At 43.7% G+C, this 20,400-nt stretch overlaps 1 protein-coding gene across 2 annotated transcripts in view; it reads left to right on the top strand.

Annotated features, from left to right (window-relative positions):
• Sfmbt2 (Scm like with four mbt domains 2) overlaps positions 1-20,400 on the top strand; it is a 178,680-nt gene that overhangs the window by 13,815 nt on the left and 144,465 nt on the right. For both annotated transcript variants that reach the window (XM_041630819.1, XM_041630818.1), the window contains exons 2-4: positions 7,797-7,942; positions 17,108-17,202; positions 19,724-19,964. In XM_041630819.1, the coding sequence (XP_041486753.1) occupies positions 7,873-7,942; positions 17,108-17,202; positions 19,724-19,964 (406 nt within the window). In that variant the 5' untranslated portion in view covers positions 7,797-7,872. The remainder of the gene's footprint in view (positions 1-7,796; positions 7,943-17,107; positions 17,203-19,723; positions 19,965-20,400) is intronic.

Raw genomic sequence — 20,400 nt, 5'->3', positions numbered from 1 at the left:
TCTCCCTTCCTCCTTCCCTCCCTCTCTCCCTCTCTCTCTCTCTCCTTTTTTTCTTTTGAAGCATGTGCTGGGATCTGAACTCAGGTCTCATGTTTTCGTGGTAGGCACTTTGTAGACGGAGCCGCCTATCTCCCCGGCCCCTGTATTCTTTGTTTTGTTCTAGAGAGGCTCTGCAATTGCAGTTTTGCTGGCTTCTTTTATGCTCTTCAGAGTTAGCTCAGGCAATGGGTGATTTCTGTTCCATTTTCTTGTGAAATTGAAATGTCTCGATGAACACATCAATGCATGCTGTATTTCTTTTTTAAACCAGAGATGGCATTTGCAATGCGAGTAGTTTCTTCAGTAAAAACTTTTCCTGCTTGATAATAAGCATAAAAACATTACTCTATTCATTATACAACCATTTTCCCCTCCTTCAAAGGATTGTTACAGCGTGATAAAATGCTCTCTATATAATGCTAGATGGAAATTGGGTTAGATTTTGAATATTTTATGAACTCACAGAAATATGTACCAAGACGCCATCTTGAGAAGATAGAAATACACGGAAATGATTTTCCTAGGTGTTAGGGTTAAAAGTGACCTTCATTTACCGTTGTATTTAATTTTATTTTCCTGGATTTCTGCCATGACTGCCTTTACAATTTATGCAGAGACAAAACCGTAAACATTGTTGAAAACATGAAAACGTTACATGCCATTTTCCAAAAGAAGAATTTTTTCAGCCATAGGAGAGGACATAAAAAAAAGGTTAGCGAGGCTGGGATGGTTGCTCACTGAGGAAGATGCTTTCTGTGCAATCATGAGAACATGAATATGACCCCAGCTTCCCCATAAGCTGTGCTTGTAATCCTGTCTGGGAGGAGGTGGAGCCAGGCAGGTCCCTGGTGCTTAGTCACTGAAGTGATTTAGTGGGCACCTGGGACACTGTCACCTGATCTTGGCTTCCATATGCATTCACTTACATTCACTTCCACATCCTTGTACACACACGTGCACATGTGCAAGCATACATCCCATACAGAGACAAAGGCTTGGAGTGACGTGAGGTCTAACTCTCCCACTTATCCTGGGGATTTTCTCTTTATTGCCAATATGGTTCCATTGGTGTTCTATTTAGAATGACCCCTTTGGTACATGTATATCACCGTCTGCCTTATGGAATATCCTTCCATGGTGTCTTGTGAGATACAAATTAATACAGAGTTGAATCACTGTGGAGTCACAGACTTTTATCAACACCTCCCCCCATACGTGGTACAGGAGCCACTGAAACCTGATTTATTAATAGGTACATTCACGTCCCCTCCCCCCTGTTTTCAGAAAAGCTATGTGTAGGACAATATTTTTCAGGTGGGATTTACTAACAAACAAGAAAAGTGATTGTAGTGTTAGTGTCACACAAAAGGTTGGTTTCTAGGATTGCTTCTCCTTTGACATTGTCTGCTATCAAAGCCAGCACACTTGGTAACGGTTAGTGTTGGAGAAAGCTTGTCACATGCTACTACTTGAGGGAAATGGGATCGTCTGTCATTTCGTAGGCTTTGAAATCCCTAGTTCTCCTTTAACAAGCTTGACATTATTATATTCAATGAATAGTTTCTTTAAGAGAGCCAAGAATTGGTGGTGGTTTAGGGTGTGTCCCTGAGTCTCAAGTGTGGCTTCCCAGTACTAGGGTGTCTGGGAGTATGCAACTGTTGGACTTTTGTGGATGTTTAAGGTCTGTGTGTGTGTGTGTGTGTGTGTGTGTGTGTGTGTGTGCATGTGTCCTCGTGTATACATACGCACCCCTTGGTTTTTTGTTTGTTTATTTAGTTGAGAGCTTTTATTGTACAAAGTATGATGTGCAGTTGAATTGGAGGTTGCTCTCTGCCTTGGAGTTTGGCTTTGGTTCCCTATGCTCAAGGCTGCTCAGTTGCTGTTGCTCTTGGTGTGTGTTCTTCCAGGATCAAGGTGTGCGCTTTCATAGAAAATCTTGCTTTTGAGTCTTTGTCTGGCAATTCTTTTTCTGGATTTTTTTTTTGTAGATGTATATTTACAATGGAACCAACATCCTAAAGTCAACATGATAAATCCTCCTACTCCACTATCATATGATTTTCAAGTTTGGTTTCCAGGAAATGTCCAAGTCTGTGCACGGCAGATCTCAATGAGCTGTATGACATTGAGTCTCTCAGGGAATGCTTTCAACCTGTAGAACTCCTGGGAGTTCTCAGCTGTTGGAGTGAGCCCAGTCTCCAGTCTGAGCCCATCCCTTCCCTGGACTACCCTCCCCACCCCCTTTTTTTGAGAAAGGGGCTTTCTCAGAGAGCTCACCAAGTAGGCGTGCAGGCCCCAGAAGTCTGCTTGTCTTAGTCTTTGCAATGCTGGGATTGTGTAAGTGCCACGCGCCTGACTTTTCTGTTAAGTGCTGTCCCGTCTGGAGATCGGATACTAGCCGATCTTCATGCTTGCAAGGCAAGCTATCTCCCCAACTGCAGATATTTAAATATCGATTTGCTCTAATGAAGTCCTGTGGAACACACCCATAGTCTCAGTACTTGGGAGGAGAAGGGAGGGAGTTCATGAAATCGGGTGTCATTCTTGGCTATGTAGAGAGTTTGTGACTAACCTGAGCTGCCTGAGACTATTTCTCAAATCTTCCTTCCCCTAACCTCCCTCCCCCCCAGTGCTAAAATTAAAATCCAGATCTTTAGTTACACTAGCTATATTTCACGTGCCAGCAGTCACATGGGCTGGTGGGTAAACTGTCACCAGGTAGGAATAGAAAGTTCATTAGGATGGGGTTGGCGTTCCAAATCGATCCTTCCATCCTTCTGGTTTTAGAGTTTTCTGGTATCATCCAACGAGTGTCCCTCTGTACTCATTTTCTCCCTGACAAAGCTTTGCTTGACTCGTGTTGGAATTAGGTGTATTCTGTAAGCACACTCCAAATGAAGGAAAGCGGCTGGATGAGGCTAAGAGAGGGAGAAGATTTATTGTATTAAATGGGATTCACGTAAAATGATAGTCTGATGGAGAAAATACACAATTAATACTGAAGAGGCATCATAGATTCTCAGCCTTTTAGAGTTGAAAAGGATCTTTGATTGCACGTAATCAAACCTCTTATTTAGCTGATGAGAAATTTGAGGTACAGAAAGGTTAATTTATGTCCCACAGCTCGATAATGGCTCAGTTATTCCACATTCAAGTTAATGGTTCTTTTCACAGGACTGAGGAGACTTTGCAGTAAGTTCCCTTACTGTAGTTTCCTGGCTCCTCGGCCTTGGAGGAGGGAAGAGCCAATTGTGTTGCCTGGGCTCACTGTAAGAAAAGGAAGTTACCGTTGAGAAGTGCAGCTCGCTGGACTTTTCTTTATACATGTCTTTGGAAAAAAAGAATTTTACCGCATTTCAATAGACACTTTCAACTTTGGTCTTGAAATTATAGAGTTTATTTAAAAATAGGAGTCAAAAAGGGATGGGAGTGTAGCTTAGTGGAGCGTTTATACATGAGGGCACACACACACTCACACATACACGCACACACACACTCACACACTCACATTGAAAAGGAAATATACTTTCTCATAAAAATAGCTCCTTTTGTGGGTTGGAGGTGAGAGCATTGTTGTTAGGAAAAGGATTTCATTTTAAAAATATCCTGTTATTAGCCAGGCGTGGCCACCATGCCTGTAATCCTAGTATTTGGTGCCTCAAAGCCAGAGGATCAGGAGTTCAAATCCAGACTTGGTTGCATAGAGAATTCGAGGCCCATATGGGCTCTATGAGATCCTGTGTAAAACAAACAACAAACAAAACCTCAAACAAAATATCTTCATGCGCATGAGAGAGTGCATGCCTGAGTTCTTGTATGAGTGTGCATGCGTGTGTTTGTGTGCGCCTTTTTGTTTTTGTGCATAGTTGGGGTGGAACTCAGGGCTTCTCACATGCTAATGAACACTTAAGTGGTAAGCCAGTTTCCAGTTTAAAATACCCCATTTTTATTTTGCTAAGCTTAATGGATCAATCCGTTGTCCCTAGTAAGACTCGACCTTCCATCCCATTTAAAGTAAAATAGACTTTTTTTTAAATAGGGAAAGTAAATAGAAATTTCTGTGAAGTCGTGGGCCATTCTTATATTTTATAGTCTTCCCCCAGAACTATCTATTTCCATAGTGGCTAAGAGCTGACTGCATGGTTATTTATTCTTGCCTCAGCGGCTACACGCTATGAAAAGATCGTATTGTGTTAGGATTATTTCTACTGGGTTCTGTTGATTACACCTTTCAAATATTTCTTGAGCTTGTTTTCTTTATGTCTTCTCCAAGGCTTTAGTTTTACCCCTTACCCGTTGCCTGCACGCACGTTCTTGTTTACAGTCTGCTCCTGTTGGTCAGCTTCCAGAAGCTATGACAAAATACTTGAGAAAAACAAAACAAATGGAAGGACGTGTCCTTCTGGCTCCTGGATTCATAGTGTGTGGTGAAGAAGCGGAGGCTGGAGGCTGTCACCGTCATTCTCAGGTCTTCTCCACCTTATTCAATGAGCCAAGGTCCCGCAAATAAACCCAGAGCTCTGCAGTGCGGCTCTCTGTGCCAGCCTGCTTGCTCTGGGTCTCCCTTTCTCCATTTTCCATGGTTCCACGGGTGGGATTATGGGCAGGCTGCCCTTCCTGCCCAGTGTTTATGCTGGTTCTGGGGATCTGAACTCCAGCCCTCATGTTTACTTAGCAAATGCTTTAGCCCATCTCCATAGCCCTTGATTTAATTGTTTTCTTTTGTATCATCACTAATGTTCACTCTTACTCCTTGGTCATGTATCTTTATATTTGCTAGTAGCACAGACACTGAGAGAAACAATTAATAAATGGAACTTTCTGAAACTAAGAAGGACATGGTCAACAAGACAAAACGACAGCCTACAGAATAGGAAAAGATCTTCACTAACCCCACATCGACAGGTCTGATCTCCAAAATATACAAAGAACTCAAGAAATTGGTCATCAAAGGAACAAATAATCCAATAAAAAATGGGGTACAGACCTAAACCGAGAACTCTCAACAGAGGATTCTAAAATGGCTGAAAGACACTTACAGAAATGTTCAACATCCTTAGTCATCAGAGAAATGCAAATCAAAACAACTCTGAAATTCCATCTTACACCTATAAGAATATGTCCAAGATCAAAAACAATGATGACAACTTATGTTGGAGAGGATGTGGGGTAAAGGGTACACTTCCTTCATTGCTGGTGGGAGTGCAAACTGGTACAGCTGTTTTGGATTTAAGTATGACGATTTCTCAGAAAATTAGGAAACAACCTTCCTCAAGACCCAGCAATACCACTTTTGGGTATATACCCAAAGGATGTTCAATCATACCACAAGGACATTTGCTCAGCTATGTTCATAGCAGCACTGTTTGTCATAGCCAGATCCTGGAAACAACCTAAATGCCCCTCGACCAAAGAATGGATAAGGAAAATGTGGTACATTTACACAATGTAGTACTACACGGCAGAAAAAAAATAATGACATCTTGAAATTTGAGGGCTAATGGATGGATCTAGAAAACATCATATTGAGTGAGGTAAACCAGACCCAGAAAGACAAATGTCATATGTCCTTACTCATAAGTGGCTTTTAGACATAAAGCAAAAACAAACAAACGAGCAAACAAAAACAAAAAGCCCAGCCTACAAGTCACAATCCCAGAGAACCTAGACAACAATGAGGACCGTAAGAGAGACATATATGGATCTAACGTACATGGGAAGTAGAAAAAGACAAGATCTCCTGAGTAAATTGGGAGCACAGGGGCCATGGAAGAGGGTAGAAGGGGAGGGGTGCAGAGGAAAATATATAGCTCAATAAAAACAATAAAAAAACCCCAAACCCATAAGCCTCTGTGTTTAGAGAATATTGAATGGAAAAGATAATCCAGTTGTTTGGAGGTGCCTTATATCTTTGATTGCCATTCTCTTTGCTTATTCATGAGCAAGACACCTAGATTGCTATTTAATAAACCACTTAAGATGGTTTTATACTCTCCAGTCTAAAGCAAACATTTTCGTCTTTTGTATTTTGTTCGGGAAATAGCCTGGGCTCCTTCCAACAGTGTTTGGTGTGTTTTGATGCAACACGTGGGTAAATAAATATGCACAGAATTAAATTCCAGTGCTGGGTGCTTGGTACAGCCTCTTCCTGGTGACTGGAGCTGTTTTCACACTTACTTGCCATTGCACAAAGGATTCACCCCCCACACACTTGCACACATACACACACATCAAACAATTACTGTTTTTATTCTATTTTTTTTAAATTGAAAATAGATTCTTCTCTCCTACATCTGGATGACAGTTCACCCTCCCTCCACTCCTCCCAGTTCCTCCCCACCTCCCTCCCCACCAGATCTGCTTCCCCTTTATTTCTCAGATTCACTCTCTTGTATGAACTTACAGCTGCTCAGAGATCTGTTCTCTGGGAAAAAATGTTAATAATACCAGAGGCAGGCACATGTGCATGCGGTGTTAAGGAGGTGATCTTCTTGGACCACTTGCTAACATATGAGCTACACATTATTCTGCTGCTATTCATACATGTATCATGTTCCTTGTAGTTTAGCCTTTTTCTTTGCTTTAGTTTTTACCTATACGTGAAATATATTGATTATATACATATATATATATTTAAAAATTTATCTGTAATGCAATATGTAAGTATATAAATTGAAAAAATTTTAGAGAGGACACACATGTCCCAGTCTGGCCTTGAACTTGCTATGAAGCCAAGGACGACCTTGAGTCTCTGATTCTCTTACTTTCCCTCACAAGTGCTGAGTGCTGGGATTCTAGGCATGCGCCATCACCTCTGGTTTCTGATCCTAGGTAACCACTCTCCCAACTGAGTTACATTCTTAGCCCCAAATAAATAATGATTTAAAAATGCAGCTAGGTCGGTAGTAGGGTGAGGTCTGAGGACGGGAGGGGAAGAGAGGGAGTGGTGCTCGCCTTTAATTCCAGGAGACGGAGATGGGAGGATCTCTGAGTTCCTGGCCAACCTGGTCTATAGAGGGAGTTCCAGGCCAGCCTGGTCTATAGAGGGAATTCCAGGACAGCCAGGGCTACACAGAAACCCAGCTCCATGGCTGTGCTATCTACCAGAGCTGAGCATGCTGGCCTTTTTAAATATTGGTCCCGGTGTCCATGGTCTCTGGCATAAATGAACTATGTTGTAGGATTCTATGGGACCTGCCTTAATATTATCTTTTTCTCTTCTCAGACATAACAGAATGTAAGTGTGGAGTGGCAAAGCTATTGTATGATGGGGAAATTCTTACGTATTTCTAATTTGTGAAAATAAGCAAACCTGTGCACCATTGTTTTAATAACTGTTCTCAGTCTCCACTCACTGTGAGGAGGATGACTTCTTACTGAGTCAGGAATGCCTGGGGATGCTGAGGTGGGTTTGCAATGTCACATCCCTAAGGGAGAGAAGGCTCGCTAGCTGATATCAGCGTGGGGGATTGGTACTTAGATTGTACTTGGCGAAAAATGTGTCCATGTTAGTGGCGCTAATGACCTCTAGAAAACAGCTAGTTTCCTTTGCTACTGATGCTCTGTAGAGATCTGATGTGCCGCCATTTGGCCTAACTCTGGTGTTTCCAGCTGGAAACTGCCCTACCTGGCTTCTGAAATGTTGCAATGAGTTGGTGGCGACTCTGCTCGGGTTCTGCTATTTCAGGAGAGTTAAATGAGTTGATATGATTAATCTGTATAAAGTACTCTAATCTTTTGGCTTTGGTTGTCTGTAGGTAACCTGCTGCAGGATGAACTAAGGGAAGAGGACATACACTCGTAAGCGTGGAGAAACATTTGGCAGTTTCCAAGATGCAAAACTCATCCTCTACATTGGAAAAGAAAACTGGCCCAGCAAATGGGAATGGGGATCTTGATTCAGGTAGGATTCTACATATATATATATAAATAAAATTTGGCTCATTGACCAGTATTTCTTGAGATGTTCAGGAACAATGGGGGTGCATTTCTCGAACTTGTCTGCCACCAGTTCTTGGCCTTTGCTGTCCTAGCCAAGCCATATATCTACAGATATGGCAGCTTTCAAGTTATGAAGAGTTTTGACCAATATTAATATTGATCATACACACAGAGCAGGCTAGGTTATAGCATGACAACACAGTACTTCTAAGTCTCGGTGTCTTTTGCTAGTAAATGTCAGTGAGTATCTGTGCTGTCTGACAGCTGTCATGGTACTCTCATACTTAGTGACTGTACCATCCCTCAGTGCTGCACTCAGCAGTGTTAGGATAGTTTCTCTAGGAAGAGAAGAGCTGGGGGATAAGACATCACTGACACACCCTCCAAGGTACTGAGCATGGCTGGTCATGTGCATTTGTGTCATGTAATTGGATAAAACAAAGCAGAACAAAACAAGAAAACAAAACCAGATTGTGTTTGATTGGATTTTAATATTTAATGAATTTATAAATGCATCTCTAAAAATATTTATGCAATGGTATATTTTTAAAAGATACCCTTTCCCCCTGAAAATAGAATTGCATGATTTATACATCAGCAAATTAAATAAGAGCAAGGGAGCCCTATGAATCATTAATGTTTGCTACAGTGAATTCACATAAAAAGCTTCCCGTTAACTTAGGGGAAGAGGTAACCATTGTCTAATGAAATTAGCAAGTTTGTCTTCACTTTAAAATAATGGAGAGAGAGAGAGAGAGAGAGAGTGAGAGAGAGAGAGAGAGAGAGAGAGAGAGAGAGAGAGAGAGAGACTGTGTTCACTCATATGCCATGTGCTCATGTAAAGGTAATAGCCAGAGGACAGCTTGGAGGAGGCAGGTCTCTCCTACCATGTAAGTCAGGGAAACTAAACTCAGTCTTCAGCTTCAGGCTTGGGAGCCAGTATCAGTATCTGCTGAGCCATCTTGAGGGTTCCATTTCTGTGTTTTGATCAAACTAGTCAATGACGGAATCAAAGATTGCCTGTATCATTGGATTTGTTAGATCAGGTTTCTCCATTCTATTTTTCTCTGCAAAACTGTAAAAAGTGAATATTAGAATAGGATAAAGGCATGTAGTGTCTGCTTCAGGATCAGGCTGGGGCCAGTCCCCCTAGTTCTTCTACATGCATAGAATGAATAAGGAACATTTATAAGCACAGCCGGAACCTTGTCCCCTTCAGAGATACCTTCTGAGAGGTCCTCTCCCCACAAGGCTGAAGACTCATACTAATAATTCTTTTGTTGAAATATAAATTCTCTCTCTCTCTCTCTCTCTCTCTCTCTCTCTCTCTCTCTGTGTGTGTGTATGTGTGTCTCTCTCTCTCTGTGTGTGTGTGTGTGTGTGTGTGTGCAAACGTATGCATGAGGTGCCGTCCACCTTAATTATTTTATTGGTTGTTAATGATTCAGGCAGAAGTTTGCGGGTCATGTGTGGGGGTCAGAGGACATCTTTCATACTCAGGTCATCAGGATTCTGCCACGTGCACTTTCACCCACTGAATTTTTTCATCGGCTCTCCACAAAGGTCTCTTGCTTTCTGCTGTTTTGCTTGAATGGCTAGCCTGCAAGTCTCAGGGATCCTCTTTCTCTCTCTGCCTCTCCGGCACCAGGATGAAGGGCATGCACCACTATACTTGGCTCTTATGTGGTTGCTGGGAATCCAAACCCAGGACCTCAAGGTTGTACAGCAAGCACTTCGCTGACCAGAGCATCTCTTCAGCCCCAATGACATTTTCTTTTAATGATGCTGGAGATTGAACCAATGGCTTAGAGTGTGCTAGGCAAGCTCTCTGGTATGGCCTACGTGGCCCCACTGCCGCCCCCTGTCTATTTATATCTGCTCAGTAAAGTTATGTTGCACTCTGGAAGTTCCTGGGCATTTCCTGTATTTTTTTTCTCGTGCATCCTGTGCACGCATTGCTGTCTGCGGCTGTGTCATTTTCAATGATAAGCTTTCATTTTCACACCGCTGCCGTATTTCTCTCTAGTGTAATAGATTCTGAAGCTCATTACTGATAATCTACTGTCAGGAAATTATTCGTACTGACAAGTTCTTCAGAATGATTTCAGAGTCTGGGGGATTCCAGGCAGAAAACCCATCGTAGATACTCATTCATGATTTGTTCTTTACTCTCGTGTAGTTGGATGGTTTAAATCATACAAGATGTTCTGATCTTTAATACTAAGATGGCTGGATAATTCTAAGTTACGTTTATAATTTGCAGCTTCTGATCCAGGCCTTTTCCCACTGCGCTAAGGGCTTATGTGTCCCTGTTTCTTAGTATTTTAATATGTTTGTGATTAGGAGGCTTTGATAGTGTTACAATTTCTTTAGATTAAGTTAAAAATTTTGTGCATGAACTTCATATATGAGTACAATGTATTTTCATTGGTACCTATCACCTTTTTCTACTTCTCGTTCCTTCTGTGTTCCCCCATTGCCTCTTTCAAATTTATGTCTTTTTTTATTCATAATTATTGTTGGTGTTCCTATATACCCTGTTGAGTCTCAATAAAATTACCTGTATATACTTGAGTGGAGAGCTGACCACTTGGGCTTAGGCAAACTATCAGGAGGCTTTTCCCAGAAAAAAAGTCAGCCCCTTCCTTGGTAGCCATCTACTGCTTGTAGTTCTTCAATTATGGGTGGGGCCTATGTGCCCTTCCCCCACCCATACTGGAATGTTGGCTGGTGTGGTCTTGTGTGGACAAGCATATTGTCATCAGTTCCTGGGTGCAGTATAGTGCCTCAAATTTTAGAAGAGAGTCTAAAACTTTATAGACTGCACAGACTGATTTATTCCCCAAATCACGTCTAGTTATGATTAATAAAACTGATAATAACATGGTCAAGTATGGTGCTTCAAGTCATTATCTTTTTTCAACCCGCTAAAGCATGAAGTACCTTCCTTTCTAGAGTCATTTGCTGAGACATCTGGTCGTGCTTAGGGATGCTCAGAACCTCTTTTTGCTTTCTGGTTATTGTTGTTTTGTTTTTTGGGGGTAAGATTCAGATGAGCTTTCTGGAGGTGCAAAATAAGGCATATTTGATATGCTTTAGCGGGTTCTGAATGGATTTGTGAATTGGGACAACAGGCAGGTAAGCGCGATTTCTGTTGATAAGCGCTCATACTTCGGAGCCCTCACATGTTAGTTGACTTTAATCTTCAATGCCCAGTAAAGCGACTGCTTTTCAGGCTTCATCTTACAGATGAGGAGACTGGGTAGCAAGGTGAAGTTGCCTGAGTGCTGTGTCGGAAGCAGGCTGAAGTCTCAGGTCCTGGTTTGGTGCACTGACATCATCAAGAATCCTGACCTCCCCTGCCCCCCACTTAGATTCCTCTTTCTTCTTTTCTCCCGACCCTTCTCTCTCTGTTACTGGACACATGATGGCCTCTCCTTAGCAAGTGACAACACTTATTAGACTGTAGCTTGCCGGGCTCTGCTGTACAGGTTCCTAATCCTAACTGCTCGGGCATTTGAGAGAGGGAGATTGTGAGCTCGAAGTCAGCCTGGGTTACAGAGGACAAGACTACCCCAGGAACTTGGTGAAACCTTGTCTCCAAAAAATGTATATATGGGGATTATAGTTCATTGCGTGGGATGTGTGAGGCCCCAGGTTAAACCCCCAGTACAAAGTGAGAGAGGGAGGAGGGAGAGAGAACACAAGTGAGTCTATACAGCTCTCTCCTGAGAAAACTAGCCTGTCTGATAAAGGGGCAGAACGTTAGTCTGGTGACTTGAGGGCCTTCCCCTTTGCTACTTAATTCTGCCCACACTGTGCGTCTGTCCACTCTGTGCCCCTGTCCACTCTGTGCCTCTGTCCACTCTGTCCACTCTGTCCACTCTGTGCCCCTGTCCACTCTGTCCACTCTGTGCCCCTGTCCACTCTGTTCACTCTGTGCCCCTGTCCACTCTGTGCCTCTGTCCACTCTGTGCCTCTGTCCACTCTGTGCCTCTGTCCACTCTGTGCCTCTGCCCACTCTGTGCGTCTGTCCACTCTGTGCCCCTGTCCACTCTGTGCCTCTGTCCACTCTGTACCTCTGTGCCTCTGTCCACTCTGTACCCCTGTCCACTCTGTACCTCTGTCCACTCTGTGCCTCTGCCCACTCTGTGCCTCTGCCCACTCTGTGCCTCTGTCCACTCTGTGCCTCTGTCCACTCTGTTCCTCTGTTTACTTTGTGTCTCTGTCCACTCTACCCTCTCTGTCCACTCTGTGCCTCTGTCCACTCTGCCCATTCTGTGTCTACTTCGTACACTCTGCCTCCTGCTGTGTCCACTCTGTCCACTCTGCCTCCTGCTGTGTCCACTCTGTCCACTCTGTGCCCTCTGCTCTGTCCACTCCGTCCACTCTGTGGCTCCATCTGCTATGTCCACTCCGGCTGATTCACCTCCTTGCTATGGTAATTCTTCCATGTGATAATCCCAGCTGGGACTGAACCAAATAGTTTTTTTCTTTCTTTCACTTTTGACTTTTCCTAAGGAAAGCTCAAATCTTAGCAGGGATCAATAAGTCAGATGTGAAGCCTGTTCTGAAATAAGATAAAAGGACACACCCTCCCAGAAACAAAGAGCTTGTATGCCTGAAGTAAGCACAGTTGAACACATAGTCCAGGAACCTCAGGTCTCCCCAGCAGGCAGAGCCTTCCAGCAGCTACGCAAGGCCCATAGGAATGAAGCCCACCAAAATTCGATGGCTGGGCTTCTGAGTGTCTTCACTGAGAATAAAAGCGAGCAGAGCAATGTGGGGACCCCATAATAAGCGGGTTCTGTGACGTGGTTTGTGCAGGCCTGTTCAATATAATTTCCCAATGGAGCCTGTGGTATTGTACGTGCAGCCAAGGCCAGCCTCTGAGTAAAATGAAGGAAGCTGAACACACGGGCTTGAGTTTTCCCAAATTATAAAATAATCATAGGGCCAGAAAGATGGCTCAGGCAGGAGAGCCCTTGGCTTTCAAGCACGAGGACATGGGATGAAGACCCAGAGACCATGGGAAAAAAGCCAGTGTGCTTGTCACCCGGTGATTCCTCGGGCCTGCTGACCAGCCACACTGTCGTAATTGGTGAGCTAGTGAGAGACCCTGCCTGAAAAACAAGATGGACGGCTCTTGGTGAGTGACAGTTGACACTGGCCTCTGCCCAGTTGCAGACATGTTCACACAGACAAACAGACATAAACATGTGTGCACGCAAAGATTGCATGTGTGTCTTAAATATACTTCTCTCCGTCTATATTGTCTGTGTGTTAAGAGACAGGGCTACTTATGGGATCGTGCTTTGCTTGCTTGAATGTAGTCGTCCTGCCTCAGCCACCTGAGTGCCGTGCCTGGCTCTCACCGGGAACGCCTCAAAGAAGCAGGTCTCCTTTATTGGGGAGAACATGAGTCAACACACAGAAAAATCCAGGGCTTGCTTTTCATGCTGAGAACCAGTTCTCGTGGGTCGACGTTAAAGCCCACACCGCCCATTGCCCCTTCGAATTCCAGGCTGCGATAGTGTGTTCAGTCAGATCTATGGCGGACTGGCGGCTGTAGTTCCTGCCTGAGTTACTTAGAGTGCTGTTCACAGTTGCAGTATTTCCTCTCCTGGTGGATGGAGGAGCTACCGGCATCTGGAGATGATTTAGTGCCTTCTTCCTATCTCTGTTCACATTTCAAAACTTACCTAGCATGTGAGAGATCATCTTTGGTACAGTTTGGTTCGTGCGGAATCTGCCAGGTCTCAGAGCCCAGTATCATGGCAGTTACAGTAAGGCTTTAATAGCCTGCCGAAGTCAGGCTTTCTTCAGGTTGTAACCTGAGCTGTTTTTAGACCTTATTAAGAAAAAGATGCATGGGGCACTTGTTTATTATATTTTTATTCTAAAGTCACTTGTGTTCCAGCTTTTCATAAGACATTCTCTGTATGTTTATTCTGGAATATTCTGGTCCCACAGGTAGCTTTCTGTTAAAAAAACAAAACAAAAACAAAAAGCGAAACGAAACTGGACTACTGTTTAATGAATATGCCTGTTTTCTTTGTGAGGTGTGAAATGCTCATAGTAGCTTTTCATAGTGGGTTTTCATGACGTCATGGGGAAATGTCTCCACCAGCTCATTTATGGCGGAGGGGACTGTCAGAGTCTCCTTGGTCAAATGTTTGTGGGTTGAAAAGGTTTATGGATCAGCTGTAAATATTTTCTCTGGCTTTATGAGATCTCTCATAAACAGCGTGTGTGTTTACCTATTGCTCACTGGACGTGCCTTTAGAACATCGACTGTCTGGGACACAGGCCCGGGGAGGGGCTGCGTGTGGCAGATTTTAACAGGCTGTGTTATGACTGAACCTAAGTTTTGTATATGTCTTTATTGTTCCAACAGCAAGGCTATTGTTATTGTCCAATGCTGGACATACAATATTTGTGTTTTGGGTCTGACACATCATTTATTTTTCTGTAGTGTTTTTGTTTGACAGAATGACTGCATTCTGTCTGTTAGCTTCTGTGTGTCTCAGATGTTCCAAGTCCAGTATCTTACTTGCTTAGGTTGGGGTTTGGGACCTAGAAACTTTTTTGAGAGGCATGGATGTGTTCTCTTGGGTGTTTGATTGTGTTCTCTTAAGTGTCTTTATTGGTATATACTCCAGAGGCAGTTTAAGGAACTTAGATGGCAACATTTAAGGTCATTACCTTCCAAGAGCTTCTTTAACTGGCCCTGGTGGTGCAGGAATATGCCATTTCAGCTTCTTGGAATGCTGAGGCAGGAGGATTGCAAATTTAAGGCCTGGTGTGGGCTGCAGGGTGAGTAGTGAGAACTTGTTTTAAAAAGTAATATTAGCATTTTCTGATTACAAAAAAAGTAATATTAGCATTTTCTCTTTATAAAATAAAGTACAATTTTCTATTCATTTCCTAGACTATGTAGAATATAACAAGACAATACCTTTTCTTTCTGATAACTGAAAACATTGTTAGTAGAAAAAAAGGCAGCATAACCTCTAAAGAAAACCGTTCTTTCCACAAACCTCCTGGTCCTTATCCCTCTGGGCCACCTGAGTGCATATAGCACTTCAGGGAGGACCACACGCCCGAGACAGCACTTCCTCTTTACCAGTGGAATCGGGTGTGAGTTGTGAAAGATGTGTGGTTGAAGGTCAGCATCTTTTGAGCATTTTTGTAAGACAAGAGAAGCAGACATTTGGAGCGCTCCCTTTCGGTCCCCGCACCAGCACTGCATTTTCTTTAGGGTAGCCTCGCGGATGGGTGGAATCATGCCAGCTGCACAGTGGTGACTCTTTCTTGTTGTTGCCGATGGAAAGGTTTGGATTTGGTTCACAGTGTGACTGTGTGATCGGTTATGGTGACAGTCACCTTGAGGTGACTGGTCACATTGTACCCTCAATCAGGAAGAAAGGAGAGATGAATGCTGGTCCTTGGCTCACTTTCTCCTTTTTATCCAGGCCAAGGCTCCAGTTCATAAAAGGTGCCAACCACATATAGGGTGAGGTGTCCCCTTTCCGGTAACCCAATCTGGGAACTCCTTCATTGGCACCCAGAGCTTTGTCTCCTGGGCGATTCCGGATACAGTCCAAGCAAACCGTGACATTATCATAGACTGCTTAACCCTAACCATTTGAAGTTATAATGTGACATTTATGCTGTCTTTATCTTACAGTGTATTATTTGATGCTTCTCAGTTATTTAATGTTTTGGCAATTTCTTTTCAGATTCCAGGCGAGTAGCACTCTGTAGCTTTAGAACACTTATGACCCCGACTCTCTCTGTCTCTGTCTCTTTTGTATATGAATGTACTTTAAGAACACAGAAAACAACTCTCAGGAGTCTGTTTTTTCTTTTCTTCAAGTGGATTCCAGGGGTTGAACTTTGGCCTCCATCTTTAGCAGCAAGCCTCTTTGCCTTCTAAGCCATTTTGTCTTGAAGGCCATTGTACGCTATGGTTGTTCTTGTCCTTCCCCTTGTGGGTTGAGAAACCCATATTCTATTGACTTTTGTTGGCGTAACACACCCTCTTGTTGAGGGCTTGGTGTGAGAACTCTTATATTGCAGGAGATGGGGTTCTTTGGGAGGTAAGCATGTCACCACAGATGACATGGGGTCTGTCAGGCACCTGGTCTGTTTTGTTGGTAACTTGCTTGGTGGCATTAGGATGCTCAGGTACTTTGCACATGTACTTTTTGTTAATGTGTTTGTGTGTGTGTGTGTGTGTGTGTGTGTGTGTGTGTGTGTATCTGCTTCTTATCACGTGCACAGGAGTGTTTGTGGAGTTCAAAGAGGGCGGTGGGTCCCCTGAAGCTGGAATTAGGTGTTTGTGAGCTGCCCGATATGGATACTTAGGAACTGGACTCAGCACCTCCGCAAGAGCAGCAGGCTCTCTTAACCACTGAGCCCTCTTCCCAGCCCACTTTATTTCTCTTAAGATGTTACTGAAGCCACAGTTTTTATAAAACTCTGTTATTTTCCAGTCTCCAGCCTTGGTGGGTAGGTAGTTTTGTGCCTGTGTCTATCTTGGCACACACTTTGTGTTTGAAATGTCTCTTTCCATTTCTTCCAGCCTTTCCAAACTGGGCTGTCTACCATGGCTAATGTTAGGCTAATCCGTGTTAGCTTTAAGACAACTCTTACCCATTTGACTTGAAAGCACAAATGTTGCTTTTAATTTTGACAAGGTATCAAAGTGTTGTCTCTTCTGGTCTCTCCTGTCTCTTTGTATTTCTGTCTCCGTCTCTATTTCTGAGTCTTTCTGTAAGTCTGACATCAATGCTGGCAATCACTATGCATTTGTCTTTACTTACTTGCTTAGGCAGACCTTTTCATTGACTGGAGCTCACTGATTTAGCTAGCCTGGATGGATAGTGAGCCCCAGGGAGCCTCCTGTCTCTTTTTCCCTTTGATTACATTTATGTGAGTGTTAGCCAGCATGACTTTTCTATGAAGTTTCTGGATATCTGAACTCAGGTCTCATCCTTGGACAGCCAGCAGTGTACCAAAGGAGCCACCTCCCCAGCTCCCCTTTCCCTCTTTAAACTCAGCATTTCTCCAGCAGCATGCTTTGCCCTGGTTTTGACATTCTTGCTTTGTTTTGTTTCCACAGAGGAAGGTTCTGGCCTGGAGGAAAACGGCTTCAGCTGGGGAGACTATCTGGAAGAAACAGGCACTAGGGCGGCGCCACACTCATCCTTCCGGCATGTATGTTCAGCACTGCACGCCCTTCCAGTCTGTGGGAGGGAAGGTGAAGGATCTGTTGGGTGATTCAGGAGCCAGTCAGAAGAGAAGAATGAAGAGGAAAGGCAGATAAGATTTTACTGGAGGAAGGCGATATGGGCTAGCTGCACACAGAGCAGGCCGCAGCTGGATTCTTAGAAGCCAGCGAGTTAGGCAAGAGGTTACATTCATGTCTTCTTAGTAGGTGTAGTGACTGTGCATTTTCTTAATAATGAGGTGACATTTGGAGCTGGGACTTAGCTCGGTTGACAGAGTGCTTCCCGACTAGCATGAAACCCTGGGTTTGATCCCCAGCACAGCCTAAAATTGGATGTTGTGGTGCATATGTGTAATTCCAGCCCTGGGTAGGTGGCGGCAGGAGGATTAGAGTTCCATCTCAGGCTATATAGGCATCTCAAGGCGAGCCCGAGCTACTTGAGATTCTTTTTTATTTTTTTAAATATTTATTTATTTATTATGTATGTAATATTCTGTCTGTGTGTATGCCTGCAGGCCAGCAGAGGGCACCAGACCCCATTACAGATGGTTGTGAGCCACCATGGGGTTTCCTGGGAATTGAACTCAGGACCTTTGGAAGAGCAGGCAATGCTCTTAACCTCTGAACCATCTCTCCAGCCCAAGATTCTTCTTTAAAAGTTGATATTTTAGTTCTGAAAAGCCACACTAGAGTTTTCGAGGCTTTGGAGGAACGATAAATCGGGTGGGAGGAATCACGATAGATATTCTGAAAATGTCTCACAAAGGTCATTCTCCTTAATAATATCTGTTTGTATAATTTGGCTAGCATGTCCACCGGCGGACAAACACCAGGAAAAAGGAACACTAGTTCTTGGCAGATTATTCTTAGGTGCGAGCTCTGGTTTCTATAGCTCTAACATGGAGATGATGATGTTCTCCAAACCCAAGCTCTTACGCGTGGCAATTGTTTCAGCAAATTAAATTTTACTTTGGAGAGACCTGTTTTCTTATCACGCGACCCCAGCAGCAGCTCCACCTCCTTAAGCTTCTTTTTGGCTCCTTAGCTGAAATAAGAGAGCCACACCAAGTTCTTCAAGGAAATGAAGTGTTCTTTTTTATTAAATTTGTAAGACTGCACCCCTCTTTTCTTCCCTGTGCTCCTCAAGCTATGGTTTAGTGTGATCATGGTTGTAGCCACGTAGTGACGCCAAGGGCTACTTTTCCAAGCACAGCCGAAGCAATGCCCTTCTGGCTTATACTGTTAGGATCATGACCCCCCCCCCCCCCCAGAAGCCAGGCCGACAAGATACTGCAATGGCCTGGTGATTTCCTTAAGGCAGTTTGGGAAAGAAAGATGAGTGGCCGACAACTTCCCCCCTTTTTATCTGCACGGTGAAGTCATGTCTTCAGGAATGAGTCACCGCCAGTCTCTTGACTCATCACTTCTCTCGTGTCCCTTTCAGTTAAAGTAGATGCCACCCAATGGTGAAGGCCTTGATGAACACGGGCTCATTCTTCAGGATGCCTGTATTCCTGAAGGCTGATGCAGGCATCTACCCTTCCAGGTGTAGACGGTCCTGCGGGCAAGACTGAGAGGAAAGGTAGTCTCAGTCTCACAGGTCACAGTTCACGGTTCCATTGTTTTCTTGGCTGGGGAATGCTAAGACCTCCAGGCTGCAAAGATTATTTTATTTTTGTTTTTCATCCCAGTGGTGGCTCCTGGAACACAGAAAAATTGAATTACTTGGAGAGTATGTAGCTGTGATTGAGATATGTTGCTCATTGAACTCAGGATCTTGGGAGCCTTTGTTAAAAAACACTAGCCTTCACTTTTTTTCTTTTTAAATATGGGTCCCATGTAGCCCAATCTAGTCTCAAACTTTTCGTGTAGCCAAGAATCACTTTGAACTTCTGATCCATCTGCCTCCACCTGCCTGATTTTTCTTACTCTTTCTCTTTTTTTTCTCCCTCCCTCCCTCTCTCCCTCCCTCCCTCCCTCCCTCCCTTCCTTTTTCTTTTCCCCTCATCCCCCCCTCTTTCTTTTTCAATGGTATAGTGCTGGGGCTCTTTCTTTTTCAATGGTATAGTGCTGGGCAAGCATCCTGCCAACTGAGCAACATTTTCATTCCTCTTGGTGTTTTTGAGACAGAGTCCATTTGTGTAACCAGGTTTTACACAATTTAGGGTATTTGTGCCTTGGCCTCTCGACAGTTGGAATGATGGGTGTGTACCACCATTCCTGGCTCATTCACTTTTTGTAATCTTGGTTTCATACTGAAATGACCAACTGTTGAATTTAATGGGTGAAACAAAATTTGTCATGAAAATCCACTTTATCTTTCCTTTGAATGTGGCAGAGGACTTAGCCTTGCATTGGAGGCTCATGTTCCATTTGTCTTAAATGCATGCCTATGTTAGGGCAGCAGAAGTACTGTTTTAAAATGCCATCTGCTTGACTAGTTCTTAAAACCCTTTGAGGCGCATGGCTAGTATGATTATGGTTTTCTTGTGTTTCTGATATCTCAAGGTGGAGATCAGCATTCAGAGTAACTTCCAGCCGGGAATGAAGTTGGAGGTGGCCAATAAGAACAATCCAGACACTTACTGGGTGGCCACGATCATCACTACCTGTGGACAGCTGCTGCTTCTGCGTTACTGTGGTTATGGGGAAGACCGAAGGGCTGACTTCTGGTGTGATGTGATCATAGCAGATCTACACCCTGTGGGGTGGTGCACACAGAACAACAAGGTGTTGATGCCCCCGGATGGTGAGCTCACATATCGAAGGCTTTGATATCAAAGAGGTTGCTCTTCATGATTCCTGTCCTTGCTGAAGGGACAGAGAGAATCATCTAGAAAATTGTGAATCTGTTTAGTGCAAAAGTTTCTCAGTTCTTTAAAACATCTGCGCACTATTATCTAATGGATGCTGTTGGGTGGGTGATGTGGATGCTGTGGGGTGGGTGGTGGTTTACTATCTTGTGGATGCTGTAGGGTGGGTGGTGGTTTACTATCTTGTGGATGCTGTGGGGTAGGTGGCGGTGTTACTTTGTTTACTAGAAATGGTATTGATCTTCAATCAGTTGGATCATATAGGAAGAAAAAGGTTCAAGACCAATTCTCAGATTGTCTTTGGATGGTAGTAGATAAAGTTAAGCTGGGTGTGTGTGTGTGTGTGTGTGTGTGTGTGAGAGAGAGAGAGAG

The sequence above is a fragment of the Microtus oregoni genome, unplaced genomic scaffold (genome assembly GCF_018167655.1).
Source record: "Microtus oregoni isolate MIOR12 unplaced genomic scaffold, Mior012 000035F_ref0000213, whole genome shotgun sequence".
NCBI classification, from domain to species: domain Eukaryota; kingdom Metazoa; phylum Chordata; class Mammalia; order Rodentia; family Cricetidae; genus Microtus; species Microtus oregoni.
Note: the sequence above shows the minus strand (reverse complement) of the source record. Positions and strands in the feature narration are given on the sequence as shown.